The sequence below is a fragment of the Typha latifolia genome, chromosome 12, assembly GCF_019914945.1.
Source record: "Typha latifolia isolate L0001 chromosome 12, TyphaL0001v2, whole genome shotgun sequence".
NCBI lineage: Eukaryota > Viridiplantae > Streptophyta > Magnoliopsida > Poales > Typhaceae > Typha > Typha latifolia.
This window is the reverse complement of record NC_133097.1, coordinates 6071166-6098383: the sequence shown is the minus strand read 5'-3', so window position 1 is coordinate 6098383 and position 27218 is coordinate 6071166. Positions and strand designations below refer to the sequence as shown.

The window sequence follows — 27218 nt, the reverse complement described above, 5'->3', positions numbered from 1 at the left end:
TATGTTCCTCTATTTAAAAATAATAATAATAAATTAAAAAAATTTAAATGTGTGCTTTAAAAAAATGTAAAATGGTACGGTACCAAAATTTTAGTTTATTTTTACTGTAGCATAACCGGTAAATATTGTAGCAGAACGGGCGGGCCTAGCTGCGAGCCAAACGGGCGGGCTTTCGGGCCGGGTCTGGCGGGCAAAAGGCCAGTCCATGCCACCCATGAGTAGTTCGAGCTCGGGCTGGGTCCGGCTGGGTCCGGGTCGAGCATAGGCGGGCTGGGTCGTTTGATCACGTCTACCCCTACATTGCATTTTAGTTTTTTTTTTAAGAAATATTACAAATCACACGTTCATACTCTACATTTTATCTATTTTATGATTCACATGCATATTTGAGGATTTTATAACCTACCCCTACTTTTTTTCTTATAATTCTTATTTAACACTCTTTATTAATTTAAATGGTACCAGCAAAAGAATATTGTGTTATAATATATAAAATAATTTATAAAACTTAAATTACTCATGCCTTAGAGGAGGGACAGAGAGGAGAAAAAGAGTGATGAGAGTAGTTTAGTAATTTACTCGATATCAATTAGTCAAAATAACGTTATGGTGTTAAATAAAAATTATAGAGAAAAATGAAAGGTCGAGTTACAAAATCGTCAAAAACAATATGTAAATTACAAAATAGGTATAATGTAAGGTGTAATTTGTTAAATACCCTTTCTTTTAAAGTGAGATATATATTGCTTTTAGTTGTTAGGCTTTTTGCTCTTCTACCTCTTAAGTACCTTATTAAATAGTGATGTAACATTATAAAAATAAAAAAATATTACCTTTTTATGATTCTTCTTTCATCCCTCATTTCTTTTTCTTTTTCAGCCGAAATAGTTCTATAAAAATTTCTCATGTACTCACTTGGAATAATTCGTGTATATTTTTTTTCTTATATACATATACTAGTGTTAGCTCCGAGTAGAAGTAAAAAGTAGAAATCAAAAGTCAGTATATAAGTTTCGTATTTGCACATAGCAATATTTGGTAAGAATTCAAACTTAGGAAAAACAAAATATATATTGTTTTTTAACCTAACGCATGATTGATTTATGTTTTATTCAATATGTCTCTACTATAATTATGTATTTGAGATATTTTATAAAACTTTACAATCCACTCTCCTACGTCTTCACTATAATTATGTTAATGTTTATCTAGCCAATTGAAGTATGAAATATGTTATTTATATAGTAATACATTGTAATTGAACTAATGGATGTATCCTTATGGAGATTGAACAACTATTTGTCCAAGAGAAACAAGTTAAAGTGATTGGTGCCCTTCTGTAGAGAGATTCTTTCGAATAAGCTCTAAATATTTAACGACACAAAAGATATTTCAGCATCTAACAAGAGTGTTGGATTCTAATATGGGACAAAAGATTTTGATTCTATAAATTAGAAAGAAAAAGTGATTTGATATATAAAAATCATCTAAATATTATCAAAGGAATTTTTATCTATATTGTTGACAAAAATTGCCTCATGCTATTTTATTAACTGATATTAGTTTGATGCTCACCCAGATATTAAATATCTCAAATCTTCAACATGTTTGATTTGTATTTTCTATATTTCAAATTCATAAGAGTAGAATTTTATCTAATGAATTATTATTATTACAATAATATATGACAAGATGTATACAAAATAAAAGATATATATTATAAGATGTTTGCTTGCTTATTTTTATATTTAATGCTATACGATGTGGTGTTGGGTCACTTATGAGTATAATAGAGAATATAAGACACAGACTTTCTTCCTCATGTTTTTTATGTCCATCTATCGTAATGCCTTTGATGACCAAAATGAGAGTCATTTTTAGGGCTATCGTGCAATCTCCTCTATTCTTTTTTTTAATTTGCTTGAATATTTGTAACTTTGTTTTCATTTGATACTTTGTTTTGTCTATCTTCAGCCAAATATGGTCTTACCTTTAGGACTATTATCCTACCTCTCTTTTTTGTGTGTATAATATAATCTTCACAAATTATTAGTCTATAGACTTTTATACAAAAGTATATAATAATCTTACTAAAAATTTACTTAATGTGAAAAATAGAATAAAGGGATATTTTTTAATGGAAAAAAGTTCATAATAAATTATGACATAAAAGACACCGCATACCACATATTAAATAACATGCACATATAGTTTTTTTTTATAACCAAACTAGCTCTTTTAAATATTTATTTGGCATCTACGTACACTTCAAAACTTAAATATGAGATTAAGTATATTTAGAAATTATTAACATAGTTAACAACTTGTAAATATAAGTCCTTAGCTAGATCAACAATTTATGTGAAAATTTAAAATCCTCTAAAAAATTGCTTAGTGTTAGAAAAAAAATTATATATATAAGTTGTTGATTCGGTCAACAGCTTATATTTAAAATTTACTAAATTAGAAAGCTATTTATATAAAAAAAAATTTCATAAAACTTAACAAATTTGAAAGTCTTTACTTACTTGTTAAGTGGTTTTCAAACATACTTAATCTCATATTTAAGTTTTAAATTAAATTAGATATATAGAAAAATTAGAAGCATATTTAAAATAGCCAAAAACTCTTCATATGAGATCATATAACTTGTGGATGTCAAGTATTTCAAGGGTAATTTTAAAATCTTTTGTTGAATATGTAATGGAAATTGAAATAATATGAACAGAGTATTAAATTTTATGCACTTATCAAATGTTATATTAAACTATCATAATATAAAATGTCATATGCTAATCATGTTTGATATAAAAATAGATTATTGGTGGGTAATACTTTCTCAATTGAAATGGTTAACATATAAATGTGACTTCTGAAAATAAGCTAGAATTTGATGCAAGTTGACCCTAGTTTGTTAGGGTGCACTAACACATCGATATCATATATATGGTTGACGATAAATTGAGAATGTAAGAATATAAAAAAAAAATTGTATAATTTAAAAAAATATATGATCAAAATTATTAGATGCTTATAATAATATGTCCTATGAGTTAGACCAACCTGCATTCTCAATCCCTAAAAAGTAATCTATTTTGTTCATAAAATATATGTGTGCACTATTCATAAACCATGTAAATGGCCCAATAAGAATACAAAAAATATTGTTGGTTTGCAAGTAACATGAGTTTGGTCAATATTTATTATTCTGATAGTAAGTACTATTAAACAAGCAATAGTTAAGAGTTTTATAATTTCTAAATGCGCTACTTATATAATTGAAAATAATTTAATAACACCGTAATTGCCACTGTATTTTTCTTAAAAAATATAAGAGTTATAGTTGAAACCATTAAGCTCTATAAAAAAAAAGTCCATTTTGTTGGTTAAATACACCTAACCACATTAAACTTTAATTGACATAGAGGAAATGTAACTTTATCATTATATAAAATATCTAATGTTATCAGATATTATAATACAAGTAGATTTGGAAATATCTAACAAACTATTTGCAAGTTCTTGACTTTCTTGATTTCTTATGGTTATAAATTTATATATTTCTTTTCTTGCAAATGAGTACATAACTAACTATATATTTTTTACATTATATAATCATATATCATAAGTTAGTATTCTGGTCGCATGCCATTCTCTATATCACCGAGCCCTATTTTTACTGCAAAAAAAAAATACCTCTAAATATTTCCACAAGACATCTTATCAATATATTTAAGTTTTAAGTAAAATAGCCTTCATAAACAAGAAATTTTGTCAGCATATTATATGCATTTCATCTTCTTGTTCTCTGTCCACTTTAAACCACAAAAGAGAATTTTTCTCAACAACATAAAATATTTTGAAAGATATCCTTTTTTAATAGATATGAAGACTTAAGAGGTGGATTTGACAAACATACCTTAGGATCAAAGAATTCAGAAAATATGCCAGGATTCTGATCAAATTGCATTGTTTACTTTGAATTTTCTTTGATCTTAAGCAATGTAATTCTTTGCCAAATAAATATTGTTGACTTGCATTATTAATGGGAAGTGTTCAATTGGTTAAAGATGCCCATGCTGTAGGAGTAGTTTTATGTTGGAATCTCAATGACATTGATCATTAAATTTTCTTTCTTCTCGCTCTCAAAAAAAAAATTAATTTGCATTAATCTTACATTGAATACTCAAAAGAGATCAAGAAATATCATTCCATGTCCTCTTAAACATTAGATAGAATTATATAAAATAGCGATGGTTACTTTTAGTGATAATTTTAGCTTTTCCATCTACTACATTAGGGGGTGAAATATTTTCAATAATTTAAAAAATTTATGTGTCATAAAAAAAAATTCAGAAGATGTACGTTAAAAGAATGTGATAATTCAGGATGTCTAAATATAATTAACCCATAATATAATAGAAGAAAGATAAAAATATCTTAAACTAAGAGAAATGATTGAAAATTAATTAGAAAAAAAGAGATACTATTTTAAAATTTTAACTATAATTAACTCAAAAGGTTACTCATACAAAAAATAATAATAATAATAATAATAATTTAAAAAAAATATACATATAAAAACCGCATATTTATTGTGGTATATCTATAAATATCACTATTAGAAAGGTATATATATATATATAAGATATTTTTTAGAGGGTATACATATACAAAGGTTACTCTTACAAATAGTAAAATTAAGCAAGGGTAGGACGAGTCAACGAAACAAACCATGCATATGTACTAAGAATTGAAACAAGTAGAACATAAGTTAGATAAATAGATAGATAGATAGATAGATAGATAGATAGATCTAGCACAAGCTAGGAGCAAACCAACTCTGCGAAGCTTTCTCTACACCCTTGAATTTGTTGAAGGAAACCAAGAGCCGGATAAGATTGTCGGCCAAGTGGTACACCTTGACGACATGCTGACTATCGTAAAAGTCAACGAAGTAGATGCAGTTGGCCTTCACGTTTACGCAGGAAGAAGCCTTTGTGTCGACCGAGTAGGAGTTGTCGTCTCCCACGAACAGAGCTCGATCCTCCAACCCCTCCACCTTGCTCACCGCCGCTTCTTCGTCCAAGAGACACTCGACCTTGTAGACTTCAAAACCTTCGGTCCGTACGTTGGGATAATAGTAGTTCTGGAGTAGGATCCTATTGACTATCAGAAGCTCGTCGTCCGACTCGACCAAGTAGCGTTTGGATTCTCTACTAGTGGAGAAGGATTGATCAGGAGGACCGCCGCCGTTCAATGTCAACGTTGCGGTCGGATAACTCGTAGGCCGGTCCCAAACCATTAGCAGTGGAGGAGAGGTATTTAACGCGTAGAGTTGTTGTTTGTGATAAGTAATGTCGCAGATTTGACCGTCCGTCTCACGGACGGGAACCCACCCCGGGTACCCAGGCCTCCAGAAGAGCATCGCCCCGGAGATCGTGGCGGCGGCGACGAAGAAGCGGTGGCCGCGCTGCGGAGTGGGAAGGGCGGAAGAGATGATTTTGGAGATGGTTTGGGGTAAGGATGGGAGGGTCATGATCTTGGATCGAGTGACGGGGTTGAAGAGGGCGACGAGATGGCGGGCTTTGTCGTGGAGAGCGAGGAGGCCGTGGGAGGAGGCGCGGCAGTTGCTGTCCATGGCCTCCCAGAGGAGGGGGATGTTGTCGACGCGGCGGTTTGTTTCGGGGCCGAAGACGCGCGCGGCCTCGAGGATGAGGAGGGGGAGCTGGGCAGGGAAGCCGGGGCGCGGCCGCCGCTGGGCGGCGCGGCGCCACGGGGAGCAGACGGCGCGGAAGCGGATGTAGTCGGAGTTCTTCGTGAAGAAGGTGGTGATGAGGGTGAGCAGCTCCGGGGGAAGGTCCGACCAATCCATCCTCCTGCAATTGAGAGAGAGAGGGAGAGAGAGAGAGAGGTTTTTATACTTTGCGAAGGGTTAGGGTTTGGCTTTGAAGGTTTTTTTTTTTTCAAGGGAAAGTTTCAAATCAGAACCCCAGATTTCTATTTATTATTTTTAATTAATAACCCCTCTTGATGATCTTATAACTAGACCCCTTAGTTTTTTTTCTATATAAATTAGAAAATATGAAATCTTGATTTAAGTAACTCTAACCATTTTCAAGGGCTTGCATTAGAAATTTTTTTAAGAATATTTTAGTTATTAAATTAGTAGAGTTATACAGATTATAAATCTGGGTTTAGTGTTGCATGAAAATTATTGAGAAAAAAAAGTCTTCTTACAAAATCTTCAAAGACAGAGTATTAATTAGAACATTATAATAAAGATAGATTGTAGATAGGTATGCATTAGTGTCTAATAACTTGTATTTAACTATTTCGATCATGTCTAATAAAAAATATAAAAAAATTATGAAATCTAAATGGGTGTGATTAGGATTGCGAGACTCCAATGCATGCTCAGATTAACTCGCACGCGGTTTTGTTAACATATAATCTCATCCCTAAAATGCAGTTAATTTTATTCATAAAACATGTGGATTGCCCGATAAACATAGTTAGTCCATGTTAATTAATGTGATTATAGAGTTAGATTTTTATCATTCTAAATGTGCTATTACCATAATTACAAATAAATGAATTATTTGAAAATATCATAATTATCACCATATTTTTCTTAAATATAGTAATTACAATTGAAAAATTATTTGGCTCTTCAAAATTACCATTTTGTTGGTTAAAACTTAACTGAGATAGTGAAAATATAATTATAATTATATATATATATATATCCTCATATTCATGGTTTGCAATGGTCAAAAGAATAATTAACCAGTTATTAATTGCACAACAACTGGATTTAGAATTATCTAACTCTTTTGAGCTTTGACTTTGATTACTTCTTGGCTGTCTAATGTCACTAGAGTTGACAGGGGAACATAGATTTATATATTTCTTTTCTTGCGTGTAAGTAATTATGTTTCTCTTCATTTATCTTACGATGGTATTAAGTCATTAGAGTTGATAAGATTGAATTTGTCACAATTAAGTAAGGGTGATTTGTATTGCAATTAGTTGTTAAACACAAGCTTAACAAACTTGTTTGAATAAATTAATTAGAGAATAAAAATATTGGCAATTGCCTTGAAGATCACAAAGCTTTTTACTAATCTTTTCGAATTTAACTTGAAATATTATTTAAGTTTCTACTTCTTTCCAATATATATATACACATAGATATCCCTAAACTTGTCATCGAAGTAGTATGATATGAACCACGTACAAAATTAATTCTGGAAGAATAGGGTTCTTGCTATGCATGGCAGAATTGAAGGTGGGTCAGGAATAAGATCTGGATTATTCTATGTACTTTGATAAGATTATAATCAAGATTGCATGGATATCTCAAATTTATACTACTCCTAAGAATCCCAATAAACGATTAGTATTAGATACATTATAGCACTGATGTATTACATACCTATATATACCCATGTAGACATAAATATATACATAAAATATTAAAAACAATACCTATTTAAAACTTTTACTAATAATTACACATAGATCTCCTCAACTATTGCTCATATTCATGGACCCCCTATTATATTTTTGTCACTTTGACCAACTGCTATTATTATTAAAAATGTGGCAAGATTAATTTTTGAAGATCTTATTTAGAGGAAAGAAAGAGGGAGAAGTTGAGCGTGGAATTTTAATTTTAATATTTTCTTTCCACGCCATCAGGGGTGAGAGATTGAAAAATAAACAATAGTTCAAATGAGTCAACTGTGCTTAGCTCTTATTTTATGCTTCTAATAATCTTAGATTGAGGCTTTTCATTTGTGAATTGGCTCCAAAGTTTATTAACTCAATGTGCATTGATTGGATCTAATCAAGAGAAGTCATGGGCTCACTAAAAAGTTCTTGATGGGCTTTTTAGTTGATGAAAGCATTAAAATGGACCCTTTTAAGAAGCTAGATCTCTCTACTTCTTAAGATATTTGATACATAACTAGACAATTGCCATTTCACTAGATAGATATATTGGACTTTATATGAATAATTACAACTTAAAGTCAAAAGATTCAAATACACTATCATACATCAAATTTTTTTCTCATTACATGTGACTATGTGAGACTAAATAACAATAACATATAAATGGAGTTTGTTAGTTTGGAAGCTACATAGTTAATATGAAACTTGAGCTTTAATACCAATTCCTAATTCCACTGGAATTGAAATAAGCTTTTAGATAACGAAAAAAAAAAACGCCATTCTCTGACAGTTTAATCAGTTGATAAGTTAACATAGTATCAAAGACAGAAAGTCCTTAGTTCAACCCCTTCGGATCTATCTATTGTTTAAAATATAAATTCTCTACAATTTTTGTCTAAGTTCATCTTTTAGGCTCATTAAAATGTTTTAAGCCCAGAAGTAAGGAGGAGGGTGTTAGAACGCGAAACATAAAATCATCGTTCTCTAAAAACATTAACTTTGATGTTGTTTTTTTTTTTTCCTCTCTCTCTCTCTCTCTCTCTCTCATTGAGAAACAAGTTTGATAGTCAATTGATCTACTAAGCTCCATCTCTTAACATCTAAGTAATCCTTCTGCAGATCTCACTTGGCTAGTCCTTCCAATTAGCATTCAAACTCCCATCTCAGATTCCTAACTTTTCACAAAAGACACCAACGTGTACCACTCTACTGGACCTCTGAGCCAATCATGAACAAGGTGAGATGATCATGGCCATGGATGGGAGACAGAAAGCTACTGCTATTTTTTTCTTTTATAATCAAGGTGTACTCAGAGAGCAGCCAAGTGGTCCCATATGATATGAAATAATGCAATGGCATATCTCAGATGATACCATTGGCATTGTCCTTGAGATGGTATAGAATTGAGGGGAATACATAGCCAATTGGCCATTGTAGAAAGTGGATCCTTTTCTCTCTTTTCTTGTTAGTGGAGGTGATGCTACAACTGCATACCAACGACAGATTGGTGGTGGGAATAGCATTATACCCAGCATTCTAACACTCCATCTTTATATCCTTCCCACTTTCTAGAGAGTGCTAGAGAGATCTTGATATCATTTAGTGTTTTATTTGACAAGGAAAGAAGGTTCCTATCTGACCCCAGATCAACAGTGAGACAGGGGAGTCAAAGTCCAAGGCATTTATTTCTTGCCATCTTGGAGGTGTATGTATAGAAAGGAAAGGAATAGACATGCACACAGAGGCATTGAGGATTTGATACATATATATATATAAATGATCAATATATCCATCTGTGGCTAGCTTTTCAGGGATGATTAACCCTATTACTCAATCCAAATATGAACTCTTAAGTGCCTCCTATATCAAAGATGGGTGTCACTTGTCCCAACTCTTTAATATATATACACTAAAAGAAAACCACTCCTATGTAAGCTCTCAAGTGACTAGTTATTTAATATAATATCAAAGCAAAAAAAAATTAAAAGTTGCAGTTTTAAAACACATTTGCCCACTTTTATTCTACGTTCTCTAGTAGCACGGTGTGGTAGGCCACACATCATAGTATCTATCATCTGTCTACATACAGTATCAAGGGCTACGTACATGTGATTAAGCATGTGTGTGTATATGTATTTATTCTTTCTACTTGGTCTACTATACCTATCAAAGGCAGAGGAATTTTACTTTTACATGGAAGCAGCCTATGGTTAGAAGGTAGTCGTCTCTTTTTGTTAGTGTAATGACATCCTAAACTTGTGTAGCATAATAAATTAAGATATGATGCTATGCCACCAATTGGAATATGCATCTAATCTATCTAGCCTTTTCTGTTAATATATGTGGGTCAGGATTCTATTCTCAAAACTAGAATAAAAGATAGGTAGGTAGAGTTATTATCAGGCAACTTGCTTGTTGGTTGCATATCCCAATGCAGCCATCAATATACTGTGTCATTTTTGTACAACAATTTTGTCAGTTTTCTTTTGCCTTCTTCCCCCCCTTTTTTCCAGTATCATGTGAGAAAAAGTGAGACATGCTTGAACAATCTTGTAGTTAGAGGTTAAAAGGAGGAATGAGTAGAGTCTGATTCCTTTTAATTAGTTTCCTTTAGTCACTTATTTATTGCTTTAATATGTTAATTTATAATCTTTAGCCCTATTTATTATTATGGTGATATCAAGTGAGCACTAGAGTTAGCATGTTTTTGGTGCGGGATTTGAAAATGGTAGATCATTCCCCTAGAACCAGTAATGAGACGGGACCCAACCACAAGTGGCATTCAAAGGAATCACTATGAATGCCACTGAACAGAGCCAACTTTCCTCTCCAAGTCTCTTTGCATTATATAGACTAAATGAAAAAAAGGAAGAATTTACTTTTAACTATTTAGTTTTGTGGCAGAAAAGTACACTCTCTAATGCTATAATATATAGGATAATCTTTTGAAAGAAGTGAAAACCCAGTTAAACCAGTGTCATTAAAATTTGAACATGAAAATACTCAGCCTCTTTAACCATCTAAGCATGATCCTATTAGCTAATAGATATTGAACAATGTTTATAAAGAAACATACAAGTATCATGCCTTAGTGTTAATTAAAGCCGCCATGACAATATCATTTCCAAATAATTTCTCAAGAAGTGTAGATGCCTACAATATATCCAACACCCTTTGGTAAGAGATATTTTTGCAATGTCTCTGTCACAAGAATCTTCTAATGCCATAAAAACTTTCCTCAAACTCAATCCTCTACTTCCTTCCATGGAGTTTAATATAGTAAGTCAGTTTCAGTCAAACAGTCATCCTGGGCATTTTATTTCAGACAGCTCTCTGTCCTTTCTATAAGCTGTGAAGCAAAACTAAAAATAAACAAATAGTGGGACTCCAGTGGCATTAAAAGGCCACCCTCCTACATAACTCTAAGTATACAAGACATACAGTAAACTAAAAGCCCACTACACTCGAGACAATCAAAAAGTTATAGTGCTTGTCTTCATTATTAGCACAGGGATAAAATTTAAACTACTGCATCTTGATAGTTGAGTCCTATGAAGATAAATTTTAGAGGACCTGCAAGATGTTTATTTGATTTATAGCTTTGAAGCACGTTAAATTAAGTTTTAAAGCTCTAGATGATTCAAACTAGGATAGTGGTACAAGGAGAAAATATCAAAAATAGATCCTCAAGCAGGGATTGTTTCATATAGTTCACAAAGGCCAAGCTTATGTACAGTGCATTCAAGTACTATATATGCAGTACATTTTCACATGTTTGAATGCTTATGAATAGGTTAGGAGTGGGTGAACGTTGTCATTATCAAATTAAAGGTAATAACTGAAGAATGTAGAAATGACATGCAGGTGAAACTAGCAGCAGTATGACATTATTTTGTAGATTGTATGCAGGCAAATTAGGAGAGACATTTTTCTCTCTTTTCATCAACATGTTCTTCATCACTAGAAGAAAAGGAAATATTTACCATAATTCTTTTAGAACTCGAGTAATTTGCTCATTATCGTTCATCGAACTTCTTGAAAACCACTTAAACAGAAATGCTTGTGAGGAAGTAATAATCTTTCAATTTAATGCCTAGTAGTTTAAGATTAGAAATACTTTCACTTTCCTATGTTATATCTGAGTTTGTCCAAGTGGACTTTAGTTTAAGCCCTTCAAGGTATATTGGGGTTATTGCCACTTTGCCAGTGAAATTTATGAAAATTGAGCTTGATAAAGTTCAATCAGTTTGGAGAGATTTAATTCAATTTTTTTTACTAGTCGATTTAGGTTTAGTCGCACGATTTTAAGTCATATTTGTTAGGGAAAATGGATTAAAAGCATGTGATTTGTTCAGCTTGACGAGCTTTAGATGATTATTTAGCTAGACCTAATGAGATTTACTTAATATTCTAGTCACAGAAGAATTTAAAACAGAACAGCTAGTTGCCATCTTGGGCAGTTCACAGAGTAGCTCTACAAGGAAAAGCAAGGTTTGACTTTGTAATTTGTCTACGCTGGTTAATATATTAGCAGTCTGACATTCTTCGAGGAAGAAGAGTTAGAATATTTTTCCCATCTAAGAACAGAATTTTGAGTACTCTTCTAGTCTCCTTCGCTTATGGAGCCCTTAATAGGCAAAAAATCATAGACCCATTTGAGATCTTTTATCACAAATCCAGTTATCCTACAAAGATAACTAAACATACCCAATTAAAGCTCTAATTAAGATGGGAGTTAAACTAGCAAAAAAAAAAGAGAAACTAACAGTTTAAGAGCAACTTGCATTTAAAGTTGTTCACTAAGAATTGAAGTTAGAAACGATTGCAAGTTTCCACTTCTTAACTCCAACATATACACATCCAAAGCTACAAAGTTTATATCCAAAAGACTCACATTCCACCACAACATAGCAGAGTATAAGCTGACACATACCATGCATTCATATCATACTTGTAGTCTACCACCAAACAAGGTTAGAAAAAAACTAGACTATTTATATAAGCATGAAACAAAGGAGATGAGAGAAGAACAAGGAAAGAAACCTGCATGGCATCCTCTAATGGTGATTCTGATTCCTCACATGATCTTGCAAGCATTGGCATTCTCTTCGCTGAAAAGGTAATAGGAGCCCGGCGAGGCCGACACCGGCGGCACTGTTGAATAGTAGTAGCTGCTCTGCTGCACCGGCGTCGGGTGGTAGGCGCCGCCGTAGCTCATGCTCGGCTGCACAGCGCTGTAGCTCACAACGTAGGATGGAATCTGGAGATTGGAGTACGAAGGATAGTTGAATGCTGGGAAGTTAGTAGCGGCGGCGCCGCCGCCGCCGATTCCCATAGGTTTAATGCCCATCTCATCTGGGGCTAGTTCGACTCCGCCTCCGTTACCATTAGTGCCGTTTTCCTTGTTGCCTTTCTTCCCCTTCTTCTTACCGCCGCCGCCGCCGCCTGCGGCTGCGGCGGCGGGTTTGTCTCCGCCTTCAGGCTTCGCTTGCGGAGGAGGCGAGCTGCCGTTGCTGTTGCTGTTGCCGTTGCCGTTGCCATCTTTTTTGTTGGGCTTAGGAGACTGTGACTCTTTGCCGCCGTTCTTGGGGGGTTCTTCGCCACCGGGTTTTTCGGATTCGTCTGCGGATTCGTCGTCGCCGCAGGAGCTGGATTGGTGGTTGTCGGGGTTCTCCGGCGGCGCCTCGTTGGGATTGCCGCCACCGCCGCCGCCGCTGTCGCTCTTGTTCTTGTTCTTACTCTTGCTCTTCTTCTTCTTCCCTCCACCACCGCCGCCGCCGCCGCCGCCGCTGGGATTAGCCTCCGGCCAGAGCTCGGCGTGCTTCCCGGTCTTGAGGAGCTTCTTGACGAGGGCGTCGCCCTCGACGTTGCCGGTGACGACCACCTTCTGCTGCTGGAGGTCGATGGTGATCTTATACACCCCTTCCATGATTGGGCCAAGATCAGATTTTGACGCAGAAAGAAAAAAAAAAAAAATCGAAGATTACTAAGAAAAAAACAGAGGAGACCCAAGTGAAAAAAATCTGACATCTTTGGGCTTTCTAATCTACCTTCTATGCTATGGAGGACCTTCTTCACCTTCTTCTTGCAGCCTTCGCAATGGATGGAAACCTTCAAAACCCAAGTCTGGAGAAAGAACCAAGAAGACCCAGATCCCATTAACCATCAATCTATTACTCAAACAGTCCTTAGAGTAGCAGTTTAGTAGTAATAGTACTACCTGGTATTTTAGTGGTTCTGGTCCTTCTTCAGGAGATGCCATTAGACTGTGAGGGAGAATAGAAAGGAAGGGAAGAGATAAAAAAAAAAAACTAATAAAGTGAGGGAGAGAAGGAGGAGAAGGGGAGAGAATGTGTCTGGGGGTTTTGTTTTGGTGGGTTTGTGAGGGAAGTGAGCAAAAAAATTGCAGCACACGCTTGAGTGAGTGATGAAAATTTGATAATGGAAAGGTGGTGAGAGAGAATCTACCCTCTAAGATATGTTGGATGAATCTTAGCCATCCATCTGGCATTCTGAGTGTATAAAAATATTATTATTAGGAGCATCAGATTGAGGGAATGAACTATCTTTTCTTCCCTTTCTGGCTTTCCTTTCTGCATTGCACCATTAGTGATACTGTTTTTTTTTAAAAATTTTTTTAATAATTAGGCTTAAATTTACTTTACTTTCTATTTTCTATAAATTTTTTTTGTAGCATTTACCCTTAAATAGTTATATTCAAACTAAAACAATTACTTTTTTTTTTTTTTATTATATTTGATCAACCTACAAATCAAATTTAAAAATACCTATTAGTGATAAATTTGTAGTTAATTTAATAAACATCTTAATGTATTTAAATTAATATCAATTAGATTTCAGTTAAAAAAGATACGATATATATTTAATATGTTAGTCGTATATTTGTCATCTAAAATTTGATTAGTATTGTTTTAGAATCTAATTATCTATAATTTTATCTCTAATAAGTATCTTCAAATTCTACTTGTACATTAGTTAAGTGTGATAAAAAATAAGTAACGATTTCAATTTGAATATAAATTTATAAGAGAATAAAGTTTACACAATTGAAACTATAAGGTAAAGTAAATTTAGGTATAACTATAAAGTATAGTATTTTCTTTTTTTTCAATTCAAGAATTTGTATAGCCTAGTAAGTGAATACAAACAACTCAATGAGTATAAGTTTTTTTCACTATATTTTTTTTGTCCTAGTGAGTTTATTTTTGCAAAGATAGCAAAAGGGAGAGCGTAATAAAGGTACATTAGTTTAAGTAAAAAGTAAATAAAAAATAAATAAATAAAAACCTAGTGGGAGATGCTTTGTTAGACTTACACTAGAATAGAAAAGGAGGAATTTTACAAATGTGTCAAATGAGATAGAAAGGTGATAGTTAATAAAGGAGTGAGTCATTCCAAGTGACCAACTTATCTCATGCAACAGTCTATGAGATTCTTGGTCATCAAAAGTGGGGTGGGGAATAAGGTTAGTTACAACTTAAACAATTCAATAATTTCATTCCTGGCACCGGTCCTAGTCTCTCTGCTAGGGTTTTAGTTTCTATACGGGAAAATGATGTTTTTCCTTGCTATCGTCGGCGGTCTTCTCCTCTCCCCTCTCCTAGTCCGAAAGGAAATGAGGAGTCTTTCTTCCCTCTAAAAAGAGAGATCATTTCTCTCCTCTCTTTTTTTTTTTAATCTTTCCCTTCTCCTCCTTTGTTCTCTTTTCCCCTCCTAGCCGCCGCCCATCCCTTCCTTATCTTCTCATTCAGCTCCCATTTTGTATAATTTTCTTTCTCTTATGCTTTGTTACCTTCTTCTTCCCATCACTCGACCATTGCTAGTGTTGTAGCAGTTGCCAAGGTAGTTTTTTTCCTTTCCTTCCTTTCTTTCTCATTGTTTGTTGTAGTCCAATGCTGGCTATATTTTTCTACACTCTTTTAGACTTGATACAATGTGTTATCGTATTGTGGTATTAATATTCGCCGAGTAGTGGGGGGCTTGTTCAAACTATTTCATTTTTCTGTCTCAAATTTGTAATCATTTGTTTGAAATAAATGAAATCACTCCTATGAGCTTTTCTATGAAAAATAATAAATGGCGCGAGATTTCAAACTCACCTTCTCATTCAAATATCTGTCTCAAATAATGGACATCAAGCTTTCATATTATATTATATTGGTCAATGCAATTCATTTGAGATGTCAACTGTGATTTATTATTGTAGTTCGCAGTGTGTTAATTTTCTACTGAGATTTAAGAGCAACAAATGTCTCATAGTCTATTACTTCCATGGACTCACTTTCTATTGCAAATTTAGAAATCTCATTTTATTTTGATGTAATCGGGAGAAGGAAAGAGAAAAATAAGTTTATTATATTTGGTTTAAGAAAAAAAAAAGTTTACTATTATACTTTTTATCTAATATACAAACGAGCACAAATTATAATATCCAAAAGCTATAATATTCAACACAAACTATCTAATATTTAGTTATTCTCTTTTAAATCTATAAATAGTTAAACATTAAGCAAATAGTATATTAGAATAGAGACATTGGAATGTTAAAATATAAAAAAAAATCCATATTTTCTTTTCTCTCTTTTCTCTACTTTTGGGGAGAAAAAAAAGTAATTCTTTCTTAAAAATTCAATCCAAATAAATAGAAAATTATTTTCGCTCCTAACTTTCTCTTCTCTCCTGTTCTTTCAATACAAAATGGTGTAAATTTCAAACCATGATTCTAAGATTTCATTATGCTTAGCTCAACTATCAAACTAATTTTCTACTCAATTATGAAGATTTTATTGCATACAAACTTCTACAGTATGATCTTATTCTTCTTTTGATCAGTAATTCTCGCCATGGTACCTCTAAAGTCCAACCCACATCCAATTTCCTTTTTGATAAACAGATCGACTTGTTAATAAGTGCTTCTTCTCCGATCAATTTGGATGTGAAGAGATAGTAGAGAAGATTTGAAGAGATAAAAGTAGAATCTTATAGAGAATAGAGATAAGATTTCAAGTTGATAATTTTTTTTACTTCAGTTATTGTAGGGAGATTTAAATGGACCACAAACCAACCCTATAATCTGTCCATTAGCAACAAAGTTTCTTCCATTACTGAAATTATTTTTACCAATAACTGTGTGTGTGTTTAATTTAATTTTTTATTTTACAATAATCTTTTTATATTTCAAATCCAACATCAACATTATAAATGTTTATATACTAAACTAGGATACTTGTTTGCTTTCATCTATCTTTAATGGTGGCCATGCTTAAAATTTAGACATGCAAAAGAGCTCCATAGTTAAAGCAAATAAAGAACACTCATTAAGTATTAATATTACTCATCCCTGTTACCGAGCTCTCCTAAACTTGTTTTCGATCGTCTAATACACTTTAAAACTTAAATATAAAACTATGTATATCTTATCAAGAGCAACGACTTAGGATTCATTTTTTTTTATATAACTCATTTTCCGGTTCAGTAGTTTATATATAAAAGTTGTTAAACTGAAAAATAAGTTATATGAAAAAATTTCTCTTAAAAACTTAGTAATCTTTATATAAGTTGCTGTCTGAAAAATTACCATCCCAGCTAGCAGATTTATAACTTTTCTAGTATTGTATTTAAGTTTTCAGATAAATTAAATGAACGATAAAAAAAATATTAAAAGATAACTTTGTGAAAATAAAAAGTAGGGAATTGTTGAGGAGAATAACTTACATCAAACTTTAGAACAAGGAAGGACAAGGTAGGTGAGGGGTACAATAAATCCCTCTGGTTTTTTTTTTATGGAAGGGGAAATTAAAATGATAAATAGTATATGTGATTTCCCATGATCACATGCACCATTATTGCCAAACTATTCATGACCCAGGTTGTACTTTTTTTTTCTTTGATCAGGAGGAGGAGGAGGAGGAGGAGGAGAACCAATTCCATCATGGATGATGTTAAGTGCAGATAGGAACCCACAAGTGCCCAATTATTACCCAGCCTCTGTGAACATTTAAGATGGAGAAGGAACCCTCTGCAAAAGTTTTCATTTTTAAGTTTGGATCTCTCTCTCTCTCTCACTTGTAGCCAAATTGAAGCACTCTCTTCCTAGAGGTGAATGCAATCTGGGAAAGCCTGGGTAAATGTGATTTGTCAACTTGAATGGCAGAGCAGAGTATGTGATTTATTAATTCACTAGCTTTAGAACAGGGGGTGAATTAATGATATTTTATTAACATTTTATTAGTGCTAATTGTAACTAAAATGTCAGATTGCTATTCATTTATATTTAAAATTTGCACCATTGGTCTTCTCTTAAAATATCTCATGCATAGATGCTTGGAAGGCTGTTAGGATATAAACTAATATATGAATTATGATTAGTGTTATCCTCACTATTTTTTTTTATCCATGTCATTTATGCCTTTTAATGTTTGGTTCCAATGCTAGAATGGAGGGTATAATTATAACCATGAATAAAGAGTGGGATTGATACCAAAAATGCCCTCAATATTTTTAGAGAAGTGTTAGTATTTGCTTTTCAAAGGTATTTTGATAATTATCTATGTTAAGAGAAAACAAGGTTAAGCTCCAATTCTCTAATTCCAACTCCAAGATGGAATATCAAAACATAAATAAAAGATCATGTGAGTAATGGTAACCATATTTTGAGTTATACAAAATTTAGGTAGTATTAGCTATAAACTATAAATAAGTGATCCATGATCTGTGAGTCTTTTATTCTTGAGTTAATACTATGAAAGCCCTAGCCTCCGTTCACTTGTGGAATACCTTATGTTGAATAAATAACTAAATACCACTTAGACTTATACGAGTAAGTAATTCCTATTTTTCTCGCCTCTAATTTTATACCACTAAATTTTTGTTAACAATAAATTATATATTTACTCTTGAGAACAACACTTAAATTAACTAGTTTTTAACCAAAGTATATAAAATATTTTCTAAAGTATGTCACAATTCAAACTATATCCCAAACTAGTACAATAGTGAATTTGCTGACTTATACAATAATTTTTAGTGGATTAATTAATTCTCAAATATACTGAAAAACTATTAGAAAAATTATTGTATTAGACAACAAATTTTTCAACATTGTTTCTATATAAACCGATTTCAAAGAAAGCGATTTATAAATTATTATATAACAAATTTAATATTAAAATTTTTGAGGAGTTATGATCTTTATTTTGCAATTCTGAGCGCAATTAGTTGAGGAGAATTACTATATCAGTCCATCCTATAAATATTTTCTATATCTTCACAATAATATATTTTATAACCAAAACGGATAAACCAACTCAAAGTTACGATAATCTAAGCTTTTTGTTTATATTTTAGCCTATTAAGAAACTGATTAATTTACTAAAAATTATTATTTGAAATGCTGATTTTACTGTTATAATAGTTTGAAAAATAGTTTGAATAATATTCTAATTGGAAAAATTTTTTTACTCTTAGCAGCACTTAGGGTAAAAACTCCTATCACTTCACTCTCTCTCTCAGTTCATATCAAGTGTATTCTCCTCTCTCAAAAATCATGATACTGTATTATCTCTCTCAAAATCATATCAAGTGTACTCTCTTCTATCTCTCAAAATTCATGGCATTTGTACTCTCCTCTCTATTTTCTTATTATTTTATTTTAGTTTTTTTTAAAAGACTTTATAAAATTAACTTTCACAATTACAAAAGTCTCATTAAATTCGGAGCCAATTAGCCTCTCTAAATATATGATATATTTTATAATTTTAATAATTATAAGCAATTAATTTGATGTCTTCAACTATAGTCAACTTTTTATTTTTTTTGTTCTCATTGTTAAAAGAAAATGTGTTCATATAAATATACTCATAACTATATCTGCATAGATATGTATAATTTTTTTTTCATAGTGTAAGAAAAATGTTCACATTGCATGGTAAAATACATACACTATCTACATAAGCCTACATTATATTTAAATATACATGCTTATTTATTCATAGTGTAAGAAAATATATTCCCAGTGCATGGCAAAAAAGTTCACATTGCCTATATAAGTTTACATTATATATATATGTTATTTAATCTATAATATAAGAAAATATATCGACATTATATGATAAAACTGCATGACAAAAAACTCATACTGCATGACAAATAGCCTGCACCTTAATTTTCTCATAAAAATTACACACGTAAAAATTAATTAAAATATTATTTATGTAGTAATACTTCTTTCTATCTACTAAGGGATATTGAAGTCATTCTGTATAAAATATCACCAACTCCCAATATATTTTTATTACTCTCGGTTTACTTAAATATCAATCTTATATCATATCAAATATAATTATTACTATTCGTTATACTAGTATAAAATTAAATATTAAAATAAATTATACGGCTATTAACTCACTTCTTTTATGATAAAAAAAATTAGAATATTCTTCAAGAACAGTACTCGTTTACCCCGCAAGTGTATTAAAAAATTTATACAAGAATTTGTTAAATAATACAAGATAAATGTCATTAATGGTAATGAGAATGATGTAGAGCCTATTTTGGTCTATATTATCCAACTTATTTAGCCAACCAGATCTGCTCTAAGGCGTTTGAGACTAAACTTTTAACTTGATTAGTTGCTCTTATTTTTAATCTTAATTTTTTAAAGAGTGAACCTAGTTAGATATTAAAAAAAAATAATAATAATGATAAGATGTTTTGTTTCTGTGAATCAGGTTACGAGTCTTTGAACTAGTTCAGGTTGCGTAAACTCAGCAAATAAGGCCTAATAAATAAATTAAAGGAGACTATCTCAAATGACTTAAATACAACCATAAAAGAATCACCACTGAAATTTTTTCACCAATGGATCTTTGCTTTGTTTTGCTGTTAGATAACTTAAAGGCACGCCTAGAGTTACTACCTCCAAAATTAATGAGCATTACCAACACCTCTCCCACCCACCCTGTCACTCTATTAATCACTTGAGTCTGGAGGTGCAACAAAAGGAACAATGGAAGAATATCCATAGACTTAACCTTTGAGCTCTGTTGTCATATCAAACAAGTACCCCTTAAAGAGTAGAGTTGATTTTTGGAGAGCTTTCTTTTCACTCACTCACTTAACTCTTTTCAGCTTTTTCTTAGGCCAGCCAATGGAAGAACAAGAGGTGACTCCACACCCCTCACTCTCTTTAGCTTTAAAGTGGTAAAATTTTATTAGAGCAGTGAGAGAGATGAGCATCACTAGGATGATCTTGGCGAGTTTGGTACACGGGTATGAATATACATGTTGATCTGGTGGAATGACATCCCCTTCTCATCTCTTGATCTGATGGTGGTCCCTCTATGATCTGTCTCTGTCAATCTTATGGGTCCTTTGTTTGCATTATGAACAAAGTTTGGTGGTGTAATTAATAAAAAGGTGATCTCATGGTGAAGATAATAGTGGGGTTCAGAAGGTAGCTTCTATGTCTCATTAATGAGGAAGAGAGAAGAATTAGATAAAAATACATATCACATTGGCATGCTTTGGGGGATCAAAGACACAGAAGAAAGGAGCAATTAAAAGTTAAAGGAGCCATGCAACATCACCTGGCCACAAGACACTCCTTTGTTTAGCTTTGGAACTTACTTTAATGAAGGATAAAAAAAAAGAGAACAGTTTTAGCTATGTCCAATGAAAAAAAGATTTGTCTTTTCTCCATCAAATGCAAATTACCAAGCCATGAAAGTTAGCAGCCAAAGAAAGAATCTGAGTGGTGTCCACTATGCAAATTTGTAGGTTATATAGAATGTTGGGGATATAGATTGGTTTGATTCATTTATAAGCATAAGGACTGGATTAGATGTATGTAATGGTGCAGCCAAAGCAAAGTAGGTCCACATACTACTACTACACTTGTCCTATACCTCTGTAAGTCATAAAAGTAAATTTCTTTTGTCATATATAAGTTAATGTATAAGGAACCTACTACAGATTTTTTTTTTGTACTATCATATGCCTGTACTAAACTAGTAACTATAGAGATTATATATAAAAAAAAGCAAGTCCTATATCCACTTGTCTATCTTCATTCTTATCTAATCAAGGATGGAAAGCACTTAGGAGGGTCCATTCTGATGCAAATGGCTGCAGTGACCTTACAAAAATCTACCTGCAAAAGCTAATCTAAGAGCAAAGAACAGAGGACTTCACCATCACCATTCTTCAAGTTGAGTTCTGAGCTAAGAGCACTACTTCACTGGCTTTTCCTAGATAACATAAATAAAGAGTGTACCAGAAGCAATTAAGGAGATAGACATGCATGGACCAAGGAGTAAAGCACAACAAGCCAAGATCAGTACACAGTATAGAGAAACAAAAGCAGCCACCTTTGAACCACTGGTTCAGAAAGTAAGGTTAGGGAAAGAAAGGTGTAGGCCACTATTTTCCAGAAAAAGGGATGGGCTTCCAATGTCAGGGGATCTCTAAGTATCAATCCTTGCAAGTAAACCAAGTATCTCAGTGGAAGTAGCACTTGGCAAGTCAATGTCCCTGTCTGTAAGTCTTATGAGCCTTCAGAAACTGGTGGCTTTTTTTGGATAAAGCACTTATAGTGCATTAGTTAGCTCATGCTGCATTTCAATTTTGGTTGCAGTCACTACCCATGATAAATTGTTCACAAACATAGGCAGGTACATTTTATATCCCCATTATTTTGCCAATGTGGTAATGTTATCCACAGATGCATCAACTTTGTCAAAGTCACATTTGTCCTCCAAAGAATGTAGTTACCTGTCGAAAACAAACACACACAGTCATTGATCACCTACAACTTATATTTTTGGTATAAGAACATTGTTCATGATAATATGAAACTTCTACTCATACAGTAAATGCAATAGCAGCATCAAGTGTTGCTTAGAGTGAGTGACCAGTAGTAGTGGAACTTATAGTGTTGTGCATCAACATATGCCTATCCTACCATAGTTAAGCATACAGCATCACAGTTCAAGGTAAGCTGGAATGCATCACTTTTTATTTCTGAAGCCTCTGGCAACCTAATCAAGACACTGTGATTACCTGAAGCCTCTAAAGATAGACTCAGACAGTCCCATTCAGTCAATATGATGAAATTTAAAAGTTTAAATTGCATGCCACTGTCCTGCTTTTCAGCATCAGGTTGCTCGATCAATTCAGAAACAAGGAAATGCAACAGCATTAGGCTAACACAAGTAGAATGATTTGCCAGTGAAGCAAATAAGGCTTCAAATACAATTCTGGTGTAGAAGGTTGTAACAAAGCTTGACTATTTGCTGCACTAACAGTTTAAACTTGAAAGTCCACCCAAGGCATTTTTACAGGTCAACATTATTGGGAGAGAGAATATAAGCGTGCAACAAACATCTACATGCATACAGTTTTGGCATTAAAATTTAACAAGATACAAGGTAATAGTTCATTGACAATGCACTACTAGAAGAAACTGGCACATTAAATCCAGTATAATGATGCTGCTTGCATCACTAAATCCAGTATCATGCATGTGCAACATTATGAAGAAGACTCCACACCAGAACCATCTGACGGTGTTTTCTCCTTTCCATTGTCAGAAGGCCCTCTTGCTTCTTTCTCACCATCCTCTTTTTCTTCACCTTTGCTTTTCTCAGTATTTTCAGGAATATCCTGCATCTGAAAGTGACAGAAAATCTTATGTTCAAGCTAAAACTATGGAAGATCTCTAAGAGTTATATTAATCATAAATGCACCCTTGATGACTTGAACACATGCCTCATGCATAGTATGATTTGACATAGCAACAGGACTTTATTAATTATACGGACCATACTGTCAATCGAGTATGCAGCAGAATTACAGCTTTCCTGCAATTTAAAATATTTTCGATATATGCCAACTCCGTCGACAACATTATAAACAACTCATCATGTTACTATCTATTAACACAACTACTCAATTCTAATTCCAGATACAGTTTCAGGGGTAAAGCACTAAGTGCCATCTGATACTATCTAAAAATAATATAAACAACTTGCTTTTGCCAATGTTAATTCCTCATGATGAGGAAAGAGGCATTATCCTCCACCTTCTTAACTCTGTTTTCTGGAGTGCATCATACATTCACCTATCTTACACAAAAAATATTGGCGTAAGCAATGCAGGACTAATGAAGTTATGATATCACAAAAATATTCATATGGTTCTTTGAGTATTCCATTTTTGTTGACTTATATTCATTCAAGGTAAGTTGTCATTATCTGGATAACTTGAATAGCATCAACTGATCACAAGAAACCTAACACAAAAACATAGATCAAGGTGGAAAAAGCATGCATTATTACTATTATTTTTTTTTAAAAGAATGATTTTATAAACTAACTTCCACGGTTACAAAAAGCTCTGTTAGAGTCGGAGGCCAACAACTATAGAAGATCAAAAGGAAAACCCCCATCCCAAGTATAACCATAGCCATTAGTTCTACCAAAATTAGCAAGCCAATTAGCAGGACAATTAGCTTCTCTAAAAATATAATTAACTTTACAATTTTAATAATTACAAGTTAGGAATTTGATGTCAAACACAATAACCTCCAATGACCACATAGGCTTAGTTGCATCATTCAAAATGTTGACCAAAAGGAGAGAGTCCGATTCGACGATGACTCTTTGACAATTTTTGTCCCTTAGAAATAGAAGGCATTATTGTCATTTCAAACGTTGTGGTAGGAACAATTGCCATCTATTGCTTAACATTCTATGGAAGATATTATAAAAATATGGGCAACTTCTATATTAAGCTTATGTGGTTTCACTCGATTTTAGCTTACCTTTTTGTACTTCAAACCTATTATAATTTTATCCTAAACTAATATTGTTTCATTGACAACAATATTTCCTGCCATAAACAAACTACAAATGACCAAACTACCACTGATATCTTCAAATTAGACTATATTTTTGTGGGGGTAAGTAAGTTCTTTTACATCTCAGTTAATGGGACCACAGGGGGTTTAAGTATTTAAGTTTGAAGTACATGGGGATAAATTAAAATTAGGCTAAACCATAGAGGGGCTAAATTATAGTATCCAGTACAAATAAATTTAACTCTCATTCTACATCATTATGTCACCACAAATCACTGGATATACTGTTACAGAGATGATTAAAAGAAAGGGCACGATCAATTACCCCTAGGCTTTTCAGACTTGTTGTGACATCCCCTTGTTGCTTTTGAAGGGTAGTCCTCAGTTCTCCGAAATCCTAAAGCAAGATGCGACCAAATTCAATGATATAATACAAAAGAAATAAGACGAATATTTTGCAAGTCTTACCAATCTCAGTTGTTCCAGTTCAGCATTGAGTGTCTTCTTTAGATCTGTTAGTTCCTGTATGTAAAAAAAGAAAAGTACTGATAAATTAGCGAATAACATAAATGCATATAGTCAGTGTACACTCTCATCGGATAAAGAAGTTGGCATAGCAATTTCTTTTTTTTTCTTTTGGGTGCTTGGTTGGAAAAAGGAGAATAAGTGTTGAATAAAAATATAGGATAAGAATGATGTTTGATTGTGATAACTGGGATAAAGGATAAGGATGATTAAATTGCTCTTATTGCCTTTTCCTAGTTTTGTGTAAATAGATATTTCTTTTTTCTGGAGAAAGATAGAAAATAGGTTTAAAATTATATACAAATTATAATATTATTTTATAACTATTATATTATAAATTTATAATCTCATAGTTACTTGTATAATACTTAGCAAAAATTTTTTTTAACTTAATTCCCATAATTTACACAATATATGAATACCATCACAAATAGACATCTTATATCAAAATATTTTCACTACAAACATATTCTAATATATTACTAAGTATAGAGTAGTCACATTACAAATTTACAAGTGAGTACCTAAATCTAAATTTCAAATGTTGCACAATATGGAGAGTTTAGTAATAGGTATCATGGGCAAATTGGTCATTTTTCTTTTGGGATAAAAGAGTGTGATAACCCATTTTTTCTACCCCAACCAAAACATAGGATAAAAATAACTGAATAAACAAGGTTTATCTGGGTTTTTATCCCAACATATTAGCACTTGTTTGGCACCCAATTTCCAAGATAAAAGACACATTTATCACAAATAGATCCCCTTATCCCAAGTTGTCAAATGGGTTCCAAAACTCCAACATATTTCATATTTTTTGGAGAGCAAAGCCCTAACTACAAACTTGGTTGAATGTAACAATAATTTCTAATAAATAGTTTCTAGTAGTATCTTAGTAAAACCATTAATGTTTTAGCTTTAATCTGACCAGCATAATCATATAAGGCATCAAAATGACTTCAATTGTGGCCACCTTGCTCTAGATATTTGATTTCCATCTCTTAGATCAAATGGCCAGAGAGAAATGAAAGATTCACTTCATCTTACCTCTTCACCGTCACTCGCAACTTCTCTTCTCTAGGTAGTCAATCTTTAGTTAAGAGTTCTTTTCCGATTTTAATGTCACCACTTAAAAAATAATATCGGCAGGAATAAGCACTGCCACACCTCATTTTGGGCATGCCTACTAAATTACTTAATAATATAAGATAAAACTAACAACCTCCAGTGTAACCTATCACGAAATAAGAACTCATAGTTGATACCGTTAACCTACCAGAAAATAGTTTCCTCTATAAAAAAAATTATAATTACAGAATTTACAACACACATACCTTACACAACACTTTCAGTTTTAAGAATTTGTGACAATGTGCAACAATTTCACTGATAATTTGTACAAAGTAAGACTACAACACCTAAAACTTATCAATGAGGTGTGCTTCCTCTCCTGTGACTACTGATAACATGAGGGTAACTAACATCAAAATGCCAAAGAAAACATCAAGCTTGATTGATACTGACAGAGCAACATAATTAGTTAACATAAATTTTAGGTACTACACAAAACCATTGACAATATTAGAAGAAAAAGATTTAGCGACCATTGGGAAAAAGAAAATTTGTATAAAATGATAGCTAATGATACTCACATCTTGGTATGTCTTAACTTGAGTGTCCAACTTTGACCTCCAACCCTGCAAATCCTGTCACAACGCACAACAATCTATCATAGAAGCTCTCTTTTTCTCCCACGTTTGCAACTCTACAGTTAAAGTGCAAAAGACAAAAGAATAAGCGAAAATAGCCAGATTTACTTGCTTCAGCCCTCGAATCCTAGTCAATAACTCCGCCTGCGATTCATGCAGCTCCTAACCAAAACGCTAAATCAATAAGAAAAAAAAGACCTTTTTATAATAAAAACAAAACTCTAAATCTCTTCTGTTTTGCTTCTGTAACACACCGCAATATTTTCTCCCACTGGTTGCAGATCCTCCTTCTTCTTCTGTCGTCAGAAAAAGGGCACGAAAATATTATATTTTACTTTAGAGAAAACAAGAGATGAGGAGAGCACAGGCGATATCAGGAGATTACAGCCGGAGAGGAGAGAGCTACGGCGGCGGCGGCAGAAGTAGTGGCAGGTGATGAAGGCGCAGCTTGATCAGAATCCGCCATGAGATCTCGATCTCGACCTCTAGTCTTAGGGTTAGGACTTTGTGCGATCTGGAGTGGAACTGTGGGAGTGGAGAGGGGGTTACGGAGAAAATTTTGAAATGAGACGAGAATTGATGGGAAATGAGCGGCGAGCTAAACAAAATCTCGTATTTTGCGGGTTAACGGGTTCCAATGGCATCCGCAA

General features: G+C 33.1%; 3 protein-coding genes across 3 annotated transcripts; all 3 read right to left on the bottom strand.

Annotated features, from left to right (window-relative positions):
* Window positions 1-4726: 4726 nt before the first annotated feature.
* LOC140799177 (F-box protein At2g26160-like) lies at window positions 4727-5967 on the bottom strand. The gene has a single exon (XM_073153349.1). The coding sequence runs from the start codon at window positions 5873-5875 to the stop codon at window positions 4817-4819; it is 1059 nt and encodes a 352-aa protein (XP_073009450.1). The 5' UTR covers window positions 5876-5967; the 3' UTR covers window positions 4727-4816.
* Window positions 5968-12226: 6259 nt separating this feature from the next.
* Window positions 12227-13904, bottom strand: LOC140799356 (uncharacterized). Its single transcript, XM_073153665.1, has 3 exons — window positions 13679-13904; window positions 13509-13584; window positions 12227-13380 (listed from the first exon to the last, which is right to left on the bottom strand). Exons 1-3 carry the CDS (start codon window positions 13718-13720, stop codon window positions 12536-12538), a joined length of 963 nt encoding a protein of 320 aa, XP_073009766.1. The 5' UTR covers window positions 13721-13904; the 3' UTR covers window positions 12227-12535.
* Window positions 13905-22034: 8130 nt separating this feature from the next.
* LOC140799405 (uncharacterized) lies at window positions 22035-27141 on the bottom strand. The gene is made up of 8 exons (XM_073153736.1): window positions 26954-27141; window positions 26823-26864; window positions 26677-26730; window positions 26512-26565; window positions 24803-24856; window positions 24660-24731; window positions 23028-23145; window positions 22035-22248 (listed from the first exon to the last, which is right to left on the bottom strand). The coding sequence occupies exons 1-8, from the start codon at window positions 27032-27034 to the stop codon at window positions 22133-22135; spliced, it is 591 nt and encodes a 196-aa protein (XP_073009837.1). The 5' UTR covers window positions 27035-27141; the 3' UTR covers window positions 22035-22132.
* Between the last annotated feature and the right edge of the window lie 77 nt (window positions 27142-27218).

Bases quoted from the DNA above. Each gene is read 5' to 3' on its own strand.
- LOC140799177 (XM_073153349.1), bottom strand. From the start codon at position 5,875: ATGGATTGGTCGGACCTTCCCCCGGAGCTGCTCACCCTCATCACCACC.
- LOC140799356 (XM_073153665.1), bottom strand. From the start codon at position 13,720: ATGGCATCTCCTGAAGAAGGACCAGAACCACTAAAATACCAG. The intron at 13,585-13,678 runs GTAGTACTATTA...TTCTTTCTCCAG, and splicing joins CAGAACCACTAAAATACCAG to ACTTGGGTTTTGAAGGTTTC. The intron at 13,381-13,508 runs GTAGATTAGAAA...CAATCATGGAAG, and splicing joins GGTCCTCCATAGCATAGAAG to GGGTGTATAAGATCACCATC.
- LOC140799405 (XM_073153736.1), bottom strand. From the start codon at position 27,034: ATGGCGGATTCTGATCAAGCTGCGCCTTCATCACCTGCCACTACTTCT. The intron at 26,731-26,822 runs GTGTGTTACAGA...CGTTTTGGTTAG, and splicing joins CAGTGGGAGAAAATATTGCG to GAGCTGCATGAATCGCAGGC. The intron at 24,732-24,802 runs GTAAGACTTGCA...ATCTTGCTTTAG, and splicing joins AACTGGAACAACTGAGATTG to GATTTCGGAGAACTGAGGAC.